This window comes from Notechis scutatus, chromosome 4, assembly GCF_049901735.1.
Source record: "Notechis scutatus isolate UNSWTSFEM ecotype Mainland chromosome 4, rNotScu1.2, whole genome shotgun sequence".
NCBI lineage: Eukaryota > Metazoa > Chordata > Lepidosauria > Squamata > Elapidae > Notechis > Notechis scutatus.
In genome coordinates, this window is record NC_142012.1 from 101,529,071 (window position 1) to 101,550,634 (window position 21,564).

The 21,564-nt window shown below is 37.8% G+C and overlaps 1 protein-coding gene across 1 annotated transcript in view; it reads right to left on the minus strand.

Moving 5' to 3' along the window:
- Positions 1–21,564, minus strand: part of KNDC1 (kinase non-catalytic C-lobe domain containing 1) — a 73,849-nt gene that overhangs the window by 21,875 nt on the left and 30,410 nt on the right. The window contains exons 5-17 of the mRNA XM_087965678.1: positions 21,047–21,164; positions 17,886–18,823; positions 13,831–13,945; positions 12,034–12,105; positions 11,879–11,940; positions 10,157–10,315; positions 9,782–9,859; positions 8,226–8,233; positions 7,512–7,534; positions 7,197–7,359; positions 4,295–5,202; positions 3,796–3,940; positions 1,210–1,289 (exon numbers count right to left, since the gene is read on the minus strand). Of these exons, the coding sequence (XP_087821804.1) occupies positions 1,210–1,289; positions 3,796–3,940; positions 4,295–5,202; positions 7,197–7,359; positions 7,512–7,534; positions 8,226–8,233; positions 9,782–9,859; positions 10,157–10,315; positions 11,879–11,940; positions 12,034–12,105; positions 13,831–13,945; positions 17,886–18,823; positions 21,047–21,164 (2,869 nt within the window). The remainder of the gene's footprint in view (positions 1–1,209; positions 1,290–3,795; positions 3,941–4,294; positions 5,203–7,196; positions 7,360–7,511; positions 7,535–8,225; positions 8,234–9,781; positions 9,860–10,156; positions 10,316–11,878; positions 11,941–12,033; positions 12,106–13,830; positions 13,946–17,885; positions 18,824–21,046; positions 21,165–21,564) is intronic.

Sequence of the window (21,564 nt, forward strand, 5' to 3'; positions counted from 1 at the left end):
TGAGCAGATCCATAGTAGAACATTATTCTGATCAATAGCAATAGCACTTAGACTTATATACTGCTTCATAGTGCTTTACAGCCCTCTCTGTACAGCCAACAATCTGGCTCCTCATTTTACCCACCTCGGAAGGATGGAAGGCTGAGTCAACCTTGAGCCTGGTGAGATTCGAACTGCCAAATTGTAGGCAGCTGGCTGCAGAAGTAGCTTGCAGTACTGCACTCTAACCACTGCACCACAGAAGCTCTTCCTGTATATCAGTGATCCCCAACCTTTTTTACGCCGCGGCCTGGTATCCCCAACCTTTTTATGGCGCGGCCCGGTACGACATCAGCTGGGCGCCGCCATCTTGTTTTGATGAAAAAGTGCTTCCGGTGAGCTCACCGGAAGCACTTTTCATCAAAACAAGATGGCGCCGCCAACGCTTCGGTGAGCTTTTCCGGGTAGAAATGGCTTTCTCCCAGAAAAGCTCACGGGAGCGGCGCCGCTTATCTTGTTTTTGATGAAAAGTGCTTCTGGTGAGCTTTCTACCGGAAAAGCTCACCGGAAGCACTTTTTCATCAAACAAGATGGCGGCGCCAGCAAGCCAGCGGCCCGGTAGGACTTGTTCCACGGACCGGTACCGGTCCGCGGCCCGGTGGTTGGGGACCCCTGCTGTATATAATATATATACAGTATACAATATTACAGTATAACTAATACTCTACCGTTTTAGGTCAAATCACATCTATTTCAGGATTACTATATATAGACCCCTTCATCTCATGAGGAGAAGCATAAGAACAGGACTGTCAGACTCCCATCCCGTGGGACGAATGTGTCATGCGCTGGCCATGCCCACGCCCAGTTTAGCGAAGGGGGGGAAAGTCCCAATACGTCACGTGACGCTGCCGTGACGATGTGAGTTTGCCACCCCTGCATTAGAAGCATCATGAGTTTAAATGACCTGAGATATATGGCACTTCGGCTAAAGGAAATTTAAATATTAAATCTGATTGCTGAATACAATCCGGTAATAACATTAGGACAACCTTCTCCAGGAGGCTCCCTTGTGATCCAGTTTTCCAAGGATATAAACCTTTATTTGAAAATCCCCGTTGCTCTTCTTCTCCTTATATCTAGTAGGACATAAAGGTTATTCCTTCACAGCTTAACGGCTGCAGGTTTATGGACACTGAATGTAAGGCGTGCCTACTAACGGTTTCATACCTTTCGCTTCCTCACTGCCACTCAGAGAAGTACGTGGTTTGCTTTGGAAAGTCTTGCTCAAATATTGTGGTTCGTTAATTCTGAAAATGAGGGAAGAGTGCAAGAGATGAACATCTGAACACATATTCATAAATGAAATGCTTTGGGAGGTGGAAAACTTCAAAGATGAGCTAAAGTATTTGCATCTTCCACCAGGTGTACTGTATGAGTGTATTTCAGTCAAAAATGATAAAGCTTCAAAGCTTTTAGACATTCAAAATACATGGGACTTTCTCCAGTGGAACAACTCTCATATGGTGGCTAGCCAAGGCTCAGATAAAACATTAAACAGGTAGAATCTCATCAAGCTGTGAATGATAAAACTTTAAATGCATGTGGCCAATTTTGCCACCTGTTCTCTCTAGGCACCTTTACTAGAAGGCTATTGAGGGGGGTGGGGGGAACCCAGCCTATCTTTATGCTGATCCAGCCTTTCAAATATTTATCTGTTCCCTGATCTAGCTACTTTCTTCACTAAGTTTGGGAAGGAAGCAGCAATCCAAAGTAAAATGAGTTTGCCTTTTGTGCTACACTTGCTACTCCCAAATGATTGCGCCCAAGAAATTCCCAGTCATTCAGCTTTCATGTTTTCCCCTTACTTTCTTGTCAGAGCAGAATTGCAGCACAAAATATCCTAAATGAAAATAGAATTCAGAAAGCATTCAGAAAGTCATTTTGGACATTAATACATATAGTGGAAAGAGGTAGGAGGAAGTATGTAAGTTGTGTAATGTGTGCATCAAACACTGCACTATTTTTAGCAAACATATCAGCAAAGTCGTGTTCCATGATAGGTATATAGCTGAGACATATACCAGAAATTACCTTTCACTGCCCAACCCTTCCATTTATTTACAGATGGTCCTCAAATTACAACCGTAATGAAGCTGGCCCATTACGGTTGTAAGTCATAATGGTTATAAAACCTATGTAATGATTTTGTTTGCAGTGGTCATTAAGCAAACATCACCATAGTTAAGCAAATCAATGATCTGGTATGGGCATGGTTTCAACGAAAAGCACAAGTGTTGGTTTTCAACAAAGCCGTCATAAAATGTGGTCATGTGACCTGAAAACAGTTGTTAATGTGGCCATGTTGCTAAGTGCCCATTGTGATCATGTGACTGTGACTGTGTGTGTTTGCGTGTGTGTGTGAGGGAGACCGTTGGAATTTAGGATCTGTGTTATAAGTCCTCTTTTCCAGGTAAGTTGAAATTTCAAACAGTTGCTAAGTGACTACTCATACATCTATACATGTTTTTTTCTGTCTTAATCTTCCTGCTTTATTCTTCCTTCATTGTTTGAAAATGTTCGTTTTAAAACAAAACTCATTGTTTTGCATTCGGCTTTTAGAAACTTTATCTTGGGGGGTTTAAGTAATTTTGTTAAAAAATATGCAGGTATTATTCAGGTACATTCCTGAGGTGAGGAATCTCAATGACAAAGTAAAGTAAAATATGGGGAAAACACCTAATTGTCCTTACAATGCAGAGAAAATGGGGAAACAGAGGAATATTAGTGGTATTCCAAAGTTTGCTCAATCTTCATGGAGGAGAAAATGAGGCCATTTGACCTAAGAACAACCATATCACATACGTTGATTCTCAAAACCAACAATTCTCTGGCATAGAAATCAATGTGAAAAAGTATCCAGCTGATTGACTGAAAGCCACTCCTCTACTATTCTATCCTGACATTTTGATAAGCAGTGATATGTGATACAAACGTTTAACTTTTCCCATCTTTTATGTCTCTGAAATTGCCCTGTATGTAGACAATATTTGGCATATATGCTAATGAATCATTTGGAGACTTAATCAGAGAACAGACATGCAAGGGTGTTTTTTGTCACCTTCTACCAAATTAGTCATGAGAAACACTGCCAAAAAAAAAACCAGGTGTGTGTGATATAAGCTGTTATTTAAAAAACCCCAACCATATGGTTTGAGTCTGTCTTGCACTTAATGCTTAAATTAAAAAGCCAGACAACTTTATTAGGTACTCCATGAAGTTTTGGAGTTAATATATTTGTATCTAGTCTCTAGAGAACATACTGCATAGCTGGAACAAAAGAGATTCCAGCTTGATTGCAAAGCAGTTTGTGCTCACAACTGAGCGTTTTATAGTCTCTCACGAGTCTCTTTATGTTTACGTTCATGTATTCATGTTTATGCCTATACAGATGTGCCTATCAATTTAGTCTCCTACCCGATTCTTAGATGCCACAGTGACTTTCTCAAGTATTTGCTTCTCTTTTTTAATCACAAAGATTAAACATTGGGATAGTATCCAGGAAGTGTGGTGCAGACATGGTTGTGAAAAATGAAAGAACTCAGAACAATGGAACACGTCAGATTTCAACCAGACATTTGTCCCCTGTCCATACAGAACTGCCAGTGAAAATACTGGTAGTAGCCAATATATATTCAAAAGTCAGTTTGGATAGATGAGTGCTAGGAATGGTGGAGGAGTTAAAACGGCAAACAGAACAGTAAGAAAAGCAAAAGTAAAACTGGTGTTAAAAGGTAAAACGCAAGAATCACTTGCCTTTCAGGTATAGGAGTTCCACCATTTGCTGCACCATAAAGATTTGCTAATAATTTTTCTTCCCAGTGAAGCTCACAAAATTTCTCAGAAACTGCATTACAGAATGTATTGTATTGGAGATCCTTTAAAGTGTAAATATATTTACCTGATTTAAAAAAAAAAAGTGAGTTGTGTTTTTAAAATATGGTTAGCTTATTAGGGTTTATTCCATCACCCCCACCCCCATTTTTTCCAATGTTGGTTGAAAATAAGAAAGTCATATTCCTAGGAAGACAATACAAGCAAAAGTAAGTCAAACAAAAACTGCAGAGGCCGAGATTTGTATCCTATATATGCGACTTGCAAACTTTAAAATATATAGCAAAGCTTTTTGAGATATGCACCTGATAACTGCAAAAACAACCTGTCTAAATTACAAAAATTTTTATTGAAATGTCTTATTTTGCTTTTTTTTTTTTTTTAGTATTTGCAATCTGGTACGAAAAATATGAAAGCCTACCTATAGCCAGGGCTTCAGTAACGTCGTCCTGACATTTATCAAATGCAAACTCTTTTTGGATAAGTCGCACAACGTTCTCCAGGGCAACGTTCTGTGTTCCTTTATTCTGATGAGAAGTTTCTCGGATGATTGAACCAGGAGAAGTTTGACCCACCGAGGTATCCAGTGCGTGATCTGATAAAAGGAACCTCTCCTCCGCATCAGTATTGGATTTCTTACAGGACACAAGGCACGGATTATTTTCATAGAGCTTGGTTTGAGTCTCTTTATTAATTGTCGTTGGCGCTAAAGCACCCATCTTCGCTTTGATGTCCCCCCATTTATTTTGTACGTCACCAAATCGATCCTTAATCACATTGCTTAGGGATGAATTTGTTTGCAAGGCTCCCTTAGCATCACAGGTCATTGCTGGTTCTGAAAGGAGCAGATGCAAACTCGGACAACAGCTGTAAGTTGCTTTTGAATGAAGGGGTTTATTGGGTATTTGCTCGGATATAGCTATCTGCACAGGTACAAGGGTCAGAACCCTTGTCTCTGGGTCCTGCTTTAAAAGAAAATTATTTACAAAAGCCATACTAGATGGGACAGTAGAGTCGGGATTAGCCGAGGGAGATGTTTCCAAAATGCATTTCTCTTGAGACACATATAGAGAGTCAGAAAGTGGTAAGTTGGGATCAGAGGAACTAGTACTGCTTGGAGATTGCTCTTCGGAATCCTTCTGTTGTAGTATTTTCGGTTCTTCTTCATTCTGCTCTGGAGCACCAGGCATCATACAGGTAGTAGACAAATTCGAAATTTCATCTGCCTTATTTTCATTGTCATTACTTGAAGGGGTTGGACTTCCGCTACTCACAAAGGATGCTCTTGTCATAGTTTCACAGGCTACCACGGGAGTTGCAGTGGCATCTCTGAAAAGTAAGAAGATGATTTACATAAGATTTACTTTGCCAAGGTGGCTGTTTTATTCTACAAGGTCCTGGTACAGTTATATCAATGTGATTTTTCACACCGACTATCTATCCATTGATGGTAGTAATTCTTACTAAAGCAACTTCAAGAGCTGAAAGCTGATCGGTGTGGAAACAAAACAGTAGTGGTTTATGGGTAATGAAAGTCTATTCTAGGTATAGAATAGATAGAATTGAGTAACAGAGTTGGAAGGGACCTTGGAGGTCTTCTAGTCCAACCCCCTGCCGAGGCAGGAAACCCTACACCACTTCAGACAAATAGTTACCCAACATCTTTTTAAAAACTTCTAGTGTTGGAGCATTTACAACTTCTGTAGGCAAGTTGTTCCACTAATTGTTCTAATTGTCAGGAAATTTCTCCTTAATTCTGGGTTGCTTCTCTCCTTGATTAGTTTCCACCCATTGTTTCTTGTCCTGCCTTCAGGTACTTTGGAGAATAACTTGACCCTCTCTTCTTTGTGGCAGATTCTTAGGTATTGGAACATTGCTATCGTGTCACTTCTAGGCCTTCTTTTCATTAAATTAGACCTACCCAATTCCAGCAACCGTTCTTTATATATTTTAGCCTCCAGTCCCTTAATCATCTTGGTTGCTCTTCTCTGCTCTGTATCCAGAAGTATATAACGTTGCAAATTAAAAGAACACACGATACAAAAACATTCATGTATCTCATAAACTATACTAGGAGCTTGGATGTTTAACTTCTCTTGTTGAAGAGAAAACTAAACATCAACAAATACAGGTAGTCCTCCACTTACAACAGTTCATTTAGTGATCATTCAAAGTTACAACGGCATTGAAAAAAGTGACTTATGATTGTTTTTCGCACTGATGACCATTGCAGCATCCTCATGTGATCAAAATTCAGACGCTTGGCAACTGTCTCATATTTATGATGGTTGCAGTGTCCCGGAGTCACGTGATCCCCTTTTGCGACCTTCTGACAAGCAAAGTCAACAAGGGATCCAGATCCATGTAACAACAGTGTCACAAACTTAAATACCTGCAGTGATTCGCTTAACAACTGTGGCAAGAATGGTCGCACAATGGAGCAAAACTCACTTTACAAATGTGTCACTTAGCAATAGAAAATTTGCTCTCAATTGTGGTTGTAAGCCAAGGACTACCTGTGTAGGCTCATGGATGGCAGCCAGCCCACATCAGAGCTTCAGGATAGCAGTGTAAAGTTAAGGGAAGGTCTGGGGAGAAAAGAAATACTCAATAATAAAGATTGTGTAAAGCAGGGGGGCCCCATTCTGTGGGCCAACAGCCCACTAACTGTCCATGGCCTATTCGCAACCAGACCACATGAATGGCTGGCTGGTGTACACGTATGTGCACACAGCACGTATGTGTACACATATGTGTACACCACTCACGCAAGCATTGCGGGAACTCACGGCCCCACTGGCATGAGTGTTCTGGGTACTCGTGGCCCCAGTTGCGTGAACATCACAAACACTCAGGGCCTCACTCACATGAGCGTGGCAGATGCTTGCAGCCCCACTTGCATGAGTATCACAGGCACTTGCGGTCCCACTCACACACGCGCCTGCCCCTCTCACAAAACCATTCCCTCTTTCCCCCCTCTCCGGGCCGCCAATCCAGAAAAGGTTGGGGAACTCTGGTGTAGAGTTCAGGGCAGGAATGTTCTGTCATTAAGATTAACCAGACTTAAATTTTGGCAAATTAAAGACAGCACTGAAAACATCCAAACTTCTCTGTTGATAAAAAAAAAAAATAGGAATAAAGGAACAAATTCAGGGGTGGGGGGAGTTTAAACTTGTTTCTCTCTGCAAAAAATCAGAAGATCTTTATGATGTGATTAGTTTCATCCTAGTGAACAGCATGGTATCATAGTATATAATAAACATTAACTTGCCTCCCATTCAGTGGAATTAATCATTGCCCGGACGACACACCACCAGACTTACATTTTATGATTTCCATTCTGATGCAGAATAATAGGCTTAAAATGAGTTGCTGAAGAAGTGAAGGCATTTGGTAATGTGATCCTTTCTCTGTTTAAAGGTGACTGGCAAGGAACTGGTCCCTTTACTGCTATCAGTTTGCTTTCATTGCTCATAGGCAAAAATCCTGAAAGTGGGAACACAATTATAACAAGAAAGAGATGCGTGCTGTTTAAAGAAAAGTGAACAACAGTCTCTAACGTGTTTGGCCACATTACTTAGATTTTTCTTATTAAAAAGGAATCGGTAACAGCAAGATAGGTAGAATAAAATACTCACCTAAGTTAGCATTTCCTGAGCAACTTTCATTTTGAAAAGGCCAGTTAACATTAAAAGAACCCTTTCCTCTGAGGTCCTATCAGCAGAATAATGAAGGGTGAGAAAAGAAAAGTCTTAGAAATACTGTTTTCAGCATCCATTCACGCAATCACGGGCACACCCCCAACACAGAGAGAAATAGAAATGTTTCCTCTTCTCTGCCTCAGGGCCTAAATTCTTTATACTTCCAATTTCAAGGAAGTCAGAAGAATAAAAGATAGAAGGAAGTCCTGGAGCTAAATGCCAGTTCTAAATCTAGGCTATTTAGAATGGTTTTCCTATTGTGGATGGTAGTCGAAGCTGCTCTGTACTATTATTTAGATTTTGTATAGACTGCTTTTAACCTCTTTCACCTCAAAAATCCCAATGCATAAAAAAAAAAAAATAAAGAAGTAAGTTTTCCCCAAAGCAGAGGGAAAGAAAAATCAGGTTATAGGAGCAAGAAATGTTAGGTTACTGAAATACTTATTTTCTGTTGCTTGAATCAATTGGCAGTTAATGGCCTTTAAAAAGGTCCAAGGTCACCATAAAACTATCGAAGGAAGGAAAGACAGAAATAATATATATATATATATATATATATTCATATTCTCTCCTACTCCCATTCTGCTGCCATAGCAACAGCAAAATAGGAGGAGGGAGGGTGGGACTAGTTCACCAAGTCCCTCCTCTCACACCACAATCTTGCCATTTTTATGAAGGATGTAATTTTAACAGGAAAGATACAAGCCATTAGAGCAGGTGTTCAACCTTGGCAACTTTAACACTTGTGGATTTCAACTCCCAGAATTCCCCAGCCATCTGGCAAATTTTAGGAGCTGAAATCCACAGGTCTTAAAGTTGTCAAGATTGAACACCCCTGCATTAGAGTCTTTTTCTTAAAGAACAAGATAGAGCGTCATGTGCCTTTCTGATTGTAGTGAATTCTATTCTTTCCCACTGGAGACCCCTGAAGTTATTGAATTCCAAATTTATGTTCTGCTAATGATTAAAATGTTGGCATGCTTAAAGTATGGTTCTCAAATTTTCCAACCAATGTCTCTCACAGAGTTTTTGCTGAGGAAATGAAATTAAGGGATACACCTCATATACTGCTTTGGGCTCTCTGAGAAAAGCAAGATTATAAAATGTTTAGAATATATAACCTGCCTCACAAGATACTGTATAAATTTATTCATTCATTGGCCTAGAATAACATAAGAGCAAGAATGATAAAGGAAAGGCTGAATTTATTATGAGCGTGCAAATCAGTCAAGATCTAGTTTGAGATTTGATTTGAACACTCAGTATGATCTGAATGTGCAGTGTGATAATGCACAGTTCAAAAAGTTGAATCAAATCTATCAAAGTTACAGTAGAATGAAATGTATTCATGCACAGAAATCCACTGATTTTTCAAGTCAATTCAAATATCCAATGGTTAAAACACCTTCAAATCAAATATCTGATCTGAAGCTTTATATAATATTAATATCTGTGCCAAGCAAATATATGAATAAGGAATGAAAAATATAGAATATATAGGTTACACTATTTAATACAAGTACATGTGATTTATAATTGAGATGTTTATTATGCTGAACTACATCTCATGCAAAAATAATTATCCCAAATTTCCCACATCCCATGTTTGTTATAACAGTTTAAGTTATGGAAAACTAGAAAATTTGTGCATTACTTTTAAGTTGATTGGGTTAGTTCGAATAAGAATTGGTTTGGGCATTCATATTTTATTTGTCTCATCTTCTTTCATGTTTCATCTCTATATTCCATCACCAGAATTGTGACTGTAGACTGTATGGCAGCTGTGATGCTATTTATGGTACTTTATTATAATTACAATATTATATCTGTTGGAGTAATGGTCATTACTGAGCTGTATTCGAAAGTCCAAATAGAGTGTAGGTATTTTAGAACACAAACATGTGATGTTAATGTTTTTATAGTATTTGGATTCCGTAATTTGGAATCATTGTTAAGATAGGGTAGTGAAATGTGAATGGTTTCCATAATTATGGTCTATAAGAAGACTTTTTAAAATAAGTCTTGAAAACAGTTGAATTATTCTGTGATTTATTTAAAAAAACAACTTGCCTATGGATTATTAAAACTGTGGTACTGAACTGAAATGAGATTAAAAGAATGTATGGAGCAAAATTAATTTTAGTCTGAATAGCCTGAACTTTACTGAAATAGAATGTCGACATAAACCCCACCAAAAATATTCATACCTGAAACGCCATTTTTGCTAAAACTTCTAGAATCATCTTGCTGCTGATATTTTGTTCAAGTAGATAACTACGACAAATCTAGAAATATGAAATTTCATGTTGAATTATAGACACCAAGAGCGAGGAGGTGTGTATTAAAAAAAAAAAAAACCTAGGCACCTTCAAAATAATTTAAATTTATGGAGAACCTTTACATAATGAAGTCAAAGTTGCTCAAAATTACTATTCCTTCAAAAATCCCATGAAGGTGTGTTGAAAACAGTCATTAGGGCAACCACACAAATTGGATGGATTCAAGCCAATAGAAATTTTTATTTGCTGCTAAGTTGGTTTATGGAAATAAAAACAAAAATTAAATTGCTGAATTTAATTCACCTTAATTGCATCTGCTAGAGAAGGGCGGTCTCCTGGCTTGCTTCTTGCCATATTCAGAAGAAAATCTTTCAGTTTCCCTGGCAACACCAATTTGTGATCAGGTGGAAAATTGCTTCTTGCTGTTCTCCACAAAATTGCAGCCATACAGTAAATACAGGCCTGTGGGAAATGGCGCAGTGTAAAGGCAGCTAAGTCACCGAGTTAAGTCTCATTTTATTTTCCCCTTGTTCTTGAATGCACAGGATTGAACATCCAAATCAACATAAAACTGGGGTGTTTGTTAAAACCATAACTGTCCAACAGATGAATTACAAGCTTCAGATCAAGTTTCTATGGTGATTCTCAGTCATCCAAGTCATGGCTGTCCCAAGGGTGCTTTTCAAAAGGCAACTGAATGTTTGTTTTTCCTTGAAAATGTTTCGCTTCTCATTCAAGAAGCATGTCAAAACTGAAGACTCTTCTTGGGTGAGAAGCGAAATGTTTTTAAGGAAAAACAAAGTCCAGTTGCCTTTTGAAAAGCACATTTGGGTTCAGATCAAGTAAATAAGTCTATTCTAGAGGTATCTTAGGCTGACACAAGTAAGTGTAATAATGGGCTTTCCTTCATCATTAAACCAAGCCACAGACACCTATTCATTAGTTGATCTCCAGATAAGTCAGCGACTATAATATGGAATAAAGTTGAAAATGTACACTCTTGCTTTTCAGGGATTGACATTAAGGAAGCTCCTTATAGGAAGCTTAGCCTTATCAATACTTGATAAGCTTTCGAATTACCAGAAGAACATATGGATGTTTGATATCCAATGACTGATCCAAAGACATCTGAACAATCCTGTGTATATCAACTCAAAAAATGGGATAAAGATCAAACCATGTAAATGTCAGCCTCACCAAGTAGTCCATGAATCAATTCCACAGGCAAAATAAGACTTTTGTATTGAGGGTGGCTATACAGAATCTTGCAAGTATGATTGTTTTGTACTTCCTCTTTCTTCTTACACACACATGAATTAGGGAGGGTATTTGTCTTACCACATAGCCATTGCTTGTTTGGGACGTAAGCCATGATTTTCTCCTTGTCACTTTGGTAATGGATCTGGCCCATCTCTGACAAAGTCATCCTCTTTACTGTTTACTTTAAGTTAATGTTCCAATTCCTGAGACGCATCTCTACACACTTAGCTCACTCTTAACATCCTTTAAGATGTCTCTCTGTAGCTATATTGTTTAACATTCCCACAGAATTTATGACTGACTTATTAATTTTTTCTCAGCATTAATTTTATTCGATTCATTCCATTCCACTCCTTCACATATCATTACTGGCCTTCTTCATATCCACTTTTCACAGATTTTTAAATCTTAATTATTCCTTGTTTTCGTTAACTATATTATTTGCAACTATATTTTTCTTCTCTATATATGTGAGAGCTGAATGAAAAATAAGACCACCAATCTTATAAGTTACCAGCAAATAGCAAAAGGACATATGTACCAGTGTGCAATTTATCTTCTATGTTTTTTTATAATTAAGGCCTATAGGCAGAACCTCCACTTTTCAAAAAGGATTACTAAAAAGCAGACAAATTGCAGCATCCTGAAATATAAAGAAACTATGTATAGGTAGTATAAATCTGGATAGAATTTGTCTTGGAGTATAGCTCTTTTTAAAGATGGATCTTCATTAAAATATAATGCAAAGTTCATATATTTTAATACCTTTTCAGTAACAAAACCCTCTTCTGCTGCCTCAGGAGCCAAGTAAAACCTATCCAAAGATTCTAAAAGTAAAACAAAATGCAATAGAAATGTTAATTTTTGCAACCAAATTAAATGAAACTTTAAAAGTATTAACCACAGCAAGATGTATTTACCTTCATTTCCATATGGAACAAAAGTAATACTTCCATCATGATTGATTACTATAGAATCCAAACATAAATACGCTGGAAAATAGACAATAACATTAACAATATTAACAGGGCTTATAATATCACTGACATCTATTTTGATTATTTGGTTATAAGACAGAATAATTAAATTATGAAATGTTGAATTCTGACAAAGTACACTGTTATCTGACCATAGGTCCATTAGAAGCTTATGCAGTCACTTAGAGATACAGTGTCCTTGATACATTTTGCTGGCTGTGGGATTCTGGCAGTCCACACACGTCAAAGTTGCTGAGAAACACTGCTCTATTTAATACCTAAAGGATTTTCTTGTAATCATGAGTTTATGTGGGAGTTAAAGTAAGATGGTCCAAATCTCTCAGCCTTTGAGGTAAACCTCAGGTGCAGGGAAATTTCACTCTACAAAATTGGCATGTTGGTGCAGCCTTCCATCCTTCCGAGGTGGGTAAAATGAGGACCCAGATTGTTGGGGGCAATATGCTGACTCTGTAAACTGCTTAGAGAGGGCTGTAAAGCACTGTTAAACGGTATATAAGTCTAAGTGCTATTGCTATTGTAGGACCTTCTGGTTGGATATACTGTAATTTGACTATGTAATGGCTAGCACCTTGCTCGGATTATCCAAAACCCCAGGGAATTTGAATATATAATATGATGTCTAAGGCCAGGGGTGTCAAACCTGATTTCACTGAGGGCCGCATCAGGGTTGTGTTTGACCTTGGGGGGCCGGGTGGACGTGGCTAGGGTGGGCATGGCCAGCTCGTCACTTGTGTCGGGGGCACCTGTGGTAGCCTGAGCACTCTGCCAGAGAAAATGGAGCTCATTTTCGCTGGCAGAGGATTGCAGGAGGCCATCGCAGCCAAAAACGGAGCTGAGGAAAGCTCCATTTTCACTGGCAGAGACACTGTGGACCGGTTCTTCTTGAGTTTGACACCCCGCCTTAGGCAATTGTCAAGCTTATATTAGTTTGGTTTTTAAAAATAAAAACAAACAAGCATAAAGGTAGATTTCTTCAATATGCCAAAGCTGCAAATAAGATCATTGTCTGTGGCAAAGTTTATGAAGTGCTAAACAAGCATTAAGAACATTCATGCAAGCCCAAAATTTTGAAATAAATAGAGAAGGACCTATTAACAATCTGTACTGACAGTGGAAATTTTACCTGCCAGATGAACACACAGATGCTCACCTGAGGTATTATTACAGAAATTAGCATCTTAAGATATTAAATAGCTAAGTTAAAAATTCTCAAACTATGCCTTTACTTTATAATTCCTTTGTGGTATTTGGTGGCATGGAGACAATGACTTTATAGTGGTAATAAAATAGAAATGTGATGAATTATTAACTATATGTATTCATGTGTCATTACACACAGTTTAAGATTCTTGTTCAAGAATGCCTTAAAGATATATCAATTTACAAAAAGGAAGTGTGAAATATTCTAGCAACTGAGGCTCCTACAAGTTTCTATTACGTAGATGATAAATAATATCTGAGTTATAGTCAACATTAAAATATAAGAAGTTTATTTTACAATCCATTTTTCTATTGTAAGGATCAATGTAGTCCCTCATCCTTTCATAGCCACTACTTTTTATTAGCTGGTTGGCTATGAGGTACAATAGGAAGCCAAAATGCATATCTCTAAAGTATCTATTCACTCCATACCGAGAGCATTGAAAAAAAAATGAAGCGTGTTGTAAATATTAAAATAAAAAAATACATTAGTTAAAGAAAAAATAGCAAAAGTCATACCTGGATAATCTGTATATGTCTCCAGAGTGAGCAAACATTCGTGGCATAAAGCCCAGAGTTCATAATCTTTCAAGGGTTTACCATACTGTATTAAGAGATGTTTCAGAAAAACACACTGAAAGCAAAATGTTAAGGACAGTTGTGAAACAAAAAGTGTTTTTGAAGCCATACTCATTACAATGTGTGTTAAATTTAAATTACAATATATGCATGTTAATCTATGAACATAAGTTATTGCATTTATGATATAGGTAATACCTCTTCTCAAAATACCGGGATTTTTCTCACTTTCTCCAAAAATACAAACAGTAATGCCTTAGTGCCTTTGATATAAATATGCAAAAGAATTACTTTTATTTCTTCTTCTAGCACACAGAGAAATAGGTTCCACCCAAATATAATGCAATATTATATAGTTATAAAATTAGAATATGAAACTATACAATTATACAATTGTAAAGATTCATGTTCTTCTCGAACAAAAAGGAGTAAATAAGGCGATCGAAAATGCACAGAAAAGTTATTATAGAGGGTTACTTTTTTCACCTTGATTGATCAGTGAAATAAGAGAGAATCCTATTAAAAGCAATAATATTCATCCTGCCTTTATTACTTTTATAAATAACTCAAGGTAGGGAATATACCCTTTACTCCTTCTTCCTCCTCTTTGCATTGCAACAACCCCCTTGTGATGTGAGTTGGTTGAGAGAAAGTGATTCCACAAACTAGTTGGCTTTGAGCCCATGGTGGGACTAGAACTCACAATCTCCCAATTTCTAGCCTGATGCCTTAACCACTAGTTCAAACTGGCTCATGCTAATGATTGAGAGACCATTTGGCTTAGAAATAGCTTTAAAAACGAGGGTCAAACCATGCAACAAGCCAACAGAAAAATAAAACTTTTCCTTGGACCACACATAGATAGTTTTATCTTATAAAAAAAATAAAAAATATAAAAAAATATATAAAAGTTTATCTTGTAAACAATTGGCAAATCAAATAAATAAATAAATAAATAGTTTTGCTATAAGAACAGCAGCAAGCACAGTGCAAAACAGAAGGACCTTGCAACCAGGAACAACAAAGGCCAGGAACAGCAACAACAGTACAAGTAGAAAAAGAAGAAATGACTTGAGTAGGATTGTAGTTGAGTGATATGAGAAGACTGAGACAACTCTTTCCCTAGGGCTCCTGGCTGTGTTCTTTAAATCATAAGTAGCGTTTTCTAAAGTGAGATGGTCTCTTAGTGTCCTTGCTTTTTCTGGTTGAGACAGCTAGCCTGAAACCTGGTTAGACAGAGGAAGCCCTCTGTGCTCATCTGCCCAGGTCTTGGTGATACACACCAGGAACCTCCTCTTCACCATTATTAAGCTGTGGAGGAGCATGGTCTTATTACAAACAGGGCTGGGATTCAACAGAATTAACTGGAGTCCAAAGACTCCAGTAATCTAGCATCTTGGGTGGAGGTAGGTAGGAAGGGGTAGAAGAAGGAATTGGAATTTAAAACATCCAGTCTATTTTTGGAAACTTCCAGGGACGGAGCACCCACAGCTCCGGGAGGCAAGCTATACCATTCATTGCTCTTACTGTCAGAAAATTTCTCTTTACTTCTAGGTTGGATCTCTCTTTAACAAGCTTCCACCCATTACTTGTCCTGCCCTCTGGTTCTTTGGGGAATAAGTCAATCCTTCCCTCTCTGTGACAGTCCCTCAAGTACTGGAGATAATCCTTTCTCTATGATCCTCTCCTGGCCTTCCTGCCTATTGCTGATTTCTCAGCTGTCTACCATTTCTTCAGAATGGGGTACAGGAGACTTAATTTACCACCCTGTCCCCAAGGGCTCCTCTCATTAGATGTCTCTCTTTCTCTAAGTCCCTCACTCTTGAGGATGAGGCTGTTCCCAGTTTACCAGTTTTTTAAAAAGCTTATTTCCTTTGCTCCTTGAATAAAAAAGAATCTTCCGAATTTTACAATTCCAATGAGTAGATTTGAATTTTCAAGGCACTCTCTCTATAACTACATCTAAAATTGAAGACACCTGGAACCCAGTCGAAAGTTAGGCTTCATATAGTTGAACAAAGAAGATTAATGATAAAGGAAGGACTTCAAGTGATGTTTAGGCAGGAAAAAAACTCCTGTCTAAAATTCTGGAATCTCTAGTACCAAGACCAAATCAAATGCAGTATTGATCTAGTGCAACTGTTCTGAAGTTTTATTATGTATGGCCTACCACCTCATCATCAAAAGGGTTGAAGACCATTTGATAAGCCAAGGCTTAGGCGCTCGTGGACCTCATGCTATATGTCTTCCTTCTAGCTGTCAAAAGACTTCCCCATCAATTAATTAGAATATTTTAAAAATTAAAGTGGACAGCCTCTGAGAAGACTTGTAACATCTTGTCAGATTTGGCAAACTTTTTAAAGTTTTGGCTTTTGTAAATAAAGTTTTTTTTCCTAGCATCTGCACTGGGGACTACCTACCGTGCCCTGTTAGAGTAACTACCAGTAGCCAGGAACCAAAGTTTTACTGCTAAGAGTTTATCTCATTTATAAATATTAAGAACAACATTTTTGAATACTTAAAGCTCATGGATAGTAGAAAAGGAAAATTGTAAGTTTATTTTTGCCTCTTCATCCACTGTACTTTGTGTTTGAAAGCTTCAATATTTCAGGGAGCATTCTTTTCCTTCTAAGTGGACAAAGGTTGGATTATTATTATTTTAGTTTTGTTAAAAAAAAAATCCCTTTTCTGAGAATTAAAAGGAATTCTTTCCTGAAAACTGCATCCAGCTTCTGAACAGATTTATCTAGGGATCGGAATAATAGTGACTCTGGGAAACTTATATATTGGCCATCGGCAACTTGATTTTCACTTCTGTGACAGTCTGAGGTTGAAATTATCAGAACAAAGCAAGAGAACATACGAAAGTTTTATATTGTAGTTCAAAAGCCATGGCAACTGCATGAAAAAGAGACCCGGCAACGAGGTTAAAATTAAGGTTAGAGAAAAAGACTTTTCAGTCACACCTGAATTGGTTTATTTATGAATTGCAAAGAAAAAGCCATTTAAAAAGTCTGAAGATACAGTTATGAAGTTGGCAGGCAGAAGGTTTCGCAATGTAATTTTGACATAAAGCAAAGAGGAGCATAGAAGCATGAGGATGACATTAAAGTTGACCGATCGAGCATCTTAGGAAATTTATGTTATTTTCGAGACAAAAGGGAACATTAAAATTAAGAAAGCTGGAATCTAAGGAGTGTGTCAAGATGTGTACAGTGTTGCTATTTCCAAAATGAACACTACCTAATGCAAGCAGAAAACATTCAAATCATTCCTGAACACTGAACCAAACTGCAAATTTTACTCCTCTGTTTCTCTTTGTTTTACTCATATAATAGCCTGCTTTTACTATATGAATAGGACTTCTTATGTATATCCCTGGCATCTTATTTTAAAACCTTCGTGTACATGGTAAAACTAAGGGATACTGGTATAGATCATAGCAGCCTCAGACATAAAATTGCTTCTAATGCTCCATCTTCAAGTTACTATCAAAAAAATAAATAAATTCACCTACTGCCAGTGGTACTTTTCCAGTACACTTTTTCCAAGCATCTATTACATCAAGAATTGACGAAAATATCCCATTGCTGAGAAAAGCATTCTGCCTGACGAGTCTGACATGCCACATGTATCAACTTTTTTAAAAAAGTGAATCAGAACCTTGATCTTTATAAAATTGGCCGTAAAGTGGTTCAAAATAGTGGTTTTTAATTTAGCGTGATAAAGTAGAAATTTACTTCATTTATATTTCAGTTGTGTTAAATTTAGCCACTTAAATTTTCAAACCCAAAGGTTTATTAACAATTTCCCGTTCAAACTTTCCTTTTTAAAGTGCTGGTAATAAAAAGTTGCCCCACTACCTCACCACAGTATATATGTGTTAAGTGTGTTTAATTGTAGGGCGACACTCCCCCATCTCCACAAAGAAATAAAGTTCTTTCTGTGCCAGACTAATTAAAATAGTTTTTAAATGAAGGATTTGTTTTCGCTACCTCATTGTTTCCTATTTCTGAATCCCCGTCGTCATATTGTCTGTCTTCATTCCAACAGTCTTTTCTCTCCCTGTGTTTCTCTTCAGGTGAACTTAGCATGCTTGACTTACATCCATCTTCCTTAAAGGCCATAAATGTGGGAGACATTTTGTTAATATGAAACAAACAGTTTTCACCTGATTTTAGAGGAGTTTCATTGCGGAATTCACTTACACAACAGTTTTCTAATGCATTCTGTCCAGTATTTGTTTCTTCTGTTGCATGTGATGGATTATTTTGGCCTGAAGTCTCAGAAACAGCACAACGATATGGAAAAATATCCACAGTTTCTTTGTCATCACTATAGTTTGGATGCACTGAAGATGTATTTGGGCTCAGACAAAATTCTCCAAAATTGTTATGCAGAAGAGATGCTGATTTTGATTCAGGATGATCACACTGAATTAATGTTCCTTCTAAGAGAGTATCCTCAGTACAACCAGGTTGTAACTGACACTGCTTTCTTGTCAGTGAAGTGTGATGCTCTATAAAAGATAAACATGCTCTTGAGTGTGTCTCAGAGTTAAATGGCACATTTGGAAAAGTTCTAATTTTCCTTAAACAGTATCTCTCAAATGTATCTCCTTCCGCTCCGGTTGCATATGGATTGGCATCTAACTCCTTGTTGCGTTTCATAAAACTGTTCCTCTCTTGACTTTTTGTAACCCAGGTTGAAATACTTTGGCAGCAAACTCTTTCCTTCCTCTTATTGATTTTCATGGTCTTTACATCACTGTTTCCATCATTTGGAGCATAGGTGCCAAAAGAACTTTCACTTCTAGCAAACTTCAAGTCCTCTGGTGATGGTGTTCTAGTCTTAGCCAAGTTATCACCTGGGCACTCTTCATACGGTGAAGGGTTCTCATAGAATGTCCCTTCCCAGATGTTATCAGAACTGTCTAGATACAAAGAAAGAGGCTTTTATTAAAAGCATTTTTTTCCTCCTGCCTCCTCATCCCATCCTGAATTTGTTAGTGCTACGAAAATTAGAAATTAATACGGGGTGCTATTATCAAAACTTAAATAAGAAAGGGTAACTTGAAAAAATACCAAACTATTGATGGCTTCCCATGATATTGTGCACGCCAATAATCTTTCCATCATGTCACAGCCTGGAAGTAACATCTGGGTAAGATTAGGCTAACTAGATCATTGCCAACCATCGCTTACATTGCATCTCCAAACTTGGCAACTTTGAGACTTGAGGACTTCAACTCCCAGAATTCTCCAGCCGGGATGCCGGCTGGAGAACTCTGGGAGTTGAAATCCACAAGTCTCAAAGTTGCCAAGTTTGGAGACCTTTGGCTTATATGCTTGCTTGAAAACGTCAACACATCCACAATGCCAAACAGGAGGCTTGGAAATTCACATTTCCTTATAAAAAGAGAAGACTATTTCGAAGTACAGGTCATCCTCAATTTAGCAGTAGTTGTTTAATGACCATTTGAAGTTATATCAGGCTTTCCTGGGGCTATTTGTGCCCTAGATTTGAAATTTTGACTGCCTTCTGTCACATGATTGTATTTTGGATGCTTCGCAACCAGCCTGCATTTATGGCCATTTGCAGCATCCTGTGGTCACATGAGGGTGATTTACAACGTTTCTTGCCAGAATCTGGCATTTACTGCGGGTTTCGGGGTGGGGGGGAATGTTCACTGAGTAAAACTGATTCAGTTAATGACCACAGTTTGCACTTAACAACTGCTGCATAAAATGTCATAAAACTGAGTGTGGTCATGTGGTGATCCACTTAACAACCAGCATGACTTACGATTAATTTTGGAATTAATTGTGATCGTACGTCAAGGACTATCTGAATATAGAATAACAGAATTGGAAGGGACCTTCGAGGTCTTCTAGTCCAATCCCCCTGCTCAGGCAGGAAATCCTATACCACTTCAGACAAATGGTTATCCAATCTCTTCTTAAAAACTTCCCATGTTGGAGAATTCACAACTTCTGGAGGCAAATTGTTCCACTGATTAATTGTTCTAACTGTCAGGAAATTTCTCCTTAGTTCTACATTGCTTCTCTCCTTGATTAGTTTCCACCCATTGCTTTTTTGTCCTGCTTTGGCGAATAGCTTGGCTCCCTCTTCTTTGTGGCAGCCCCTGAGATACTGGAACATGGCTATCATTGTCTCCCCTAGTCCTTCTTTTCATTAAACTAGACATACTCAATTCCTGCAACCGCTCTTCATATGTTCCATCCTCCAGCCCCCTAATCAGAGGTGGGATGCTACCGGTTTTGCCTGGTTCTATAGAGCTGGTAGCTTTGAAGAGCAGCAGATGTCACCTTTAAAATTCAGCTGTCACATTTCATGAAAGGGGGGGTGGAGAAGTTGAAAAGTTCAAGGTTATTCTGTATGTCGTATTAAGAAATTCCAGTTGCAGTTAATTGGTCCTCATGATTTATGAAGTGTAGAAGTGGGAGGAGAGAAGGGAGGAGAGAAGGTGGATTCTGTGTAATGCGCGAAAATAATTTCACTTTGGGAAATTGCCTTTGAAATGCCAGATCTGTTTCTAATTAAATCAATTGGAGAGAAAATGTCTCGGAGTGATTGATATCATGGATACTTTCTGGATGCCTTACAGCAGACACAGAACCGGTTCTGTGTTTGCTGCTGTTTGGCCCACCGGCCTGCCCGGGCTCTTACCTGTCCTTTATTTCCTGCACAGCTGAGGTTGAAAAAACAGGGGAAAAGAGACTTTTCAAACGCTGTGCACCTGCATGTGCATAAAACGTAACACGCAAAACGTAATCACCGGACTGGTTGTAACGCTGGTTGAATCCCACTCCTGCCCCTAATCATCTTTGTTGCTCTTCTCTGCACTCTTTCTAGAGTCTCAACATCTTTTTCACATTGTGGGGACCAAAACTGGATACAGTATTCCAAGTGTGGCCTTACCCAGGCATTATAAAGCGGCATTAAAACTTTGCATGATCTTGATTCTATCTCTCTGTTTATGCAGCCTAGAACTGTATTGACTTTTTTTAAAAAAATTATCCTGTACATAAAGAACTAGATGTCACTTCAGCCCATACAATTCATGAGCAACAAACATTGTTTTGATATTATTACTCCAAGGTCCATAATATGCATCAAAATATGCAAACTATACCTTGAAAGGTGCCATATGATTCAATTGAAAGCATTTTTCTTCCAGTGGCTGAAAGAGCCTGGCAAATATCAGTTGGGGAGGAAAGCTTGAGTTTCTCTTTGCATAATGATATAACAACCTACAATGACAATTATATAGAGACACGTTATCAATTATCTAGCTGCGTTTTCATATGTTCCAACCAATTAACATTACCTTGGAAATTTCAGCATTTGCATATCTCGTCAACTGTTGATTTATTATGTGTATACAAATTAGTATGTAGCATAATATTTGAAAATGTTTTATTCTGTTTAAAATATAGATATGATAATAAAATATAATATAATTTATATTGGGAAAATACCTTATCTGCTTTTTTTGTACCAACATTTGAGTTAAAATTCCACCCTTCGTTCATTTTTTGGTAGGGGATTTTAAATGAATAAAAAGGCTTCGAATTAGGTTTGCAATATGTTATAGCAGAAATCAAGTTTCAATAGTAAACATGCAGCATCTCCTAGTAACTAAAACAGCAA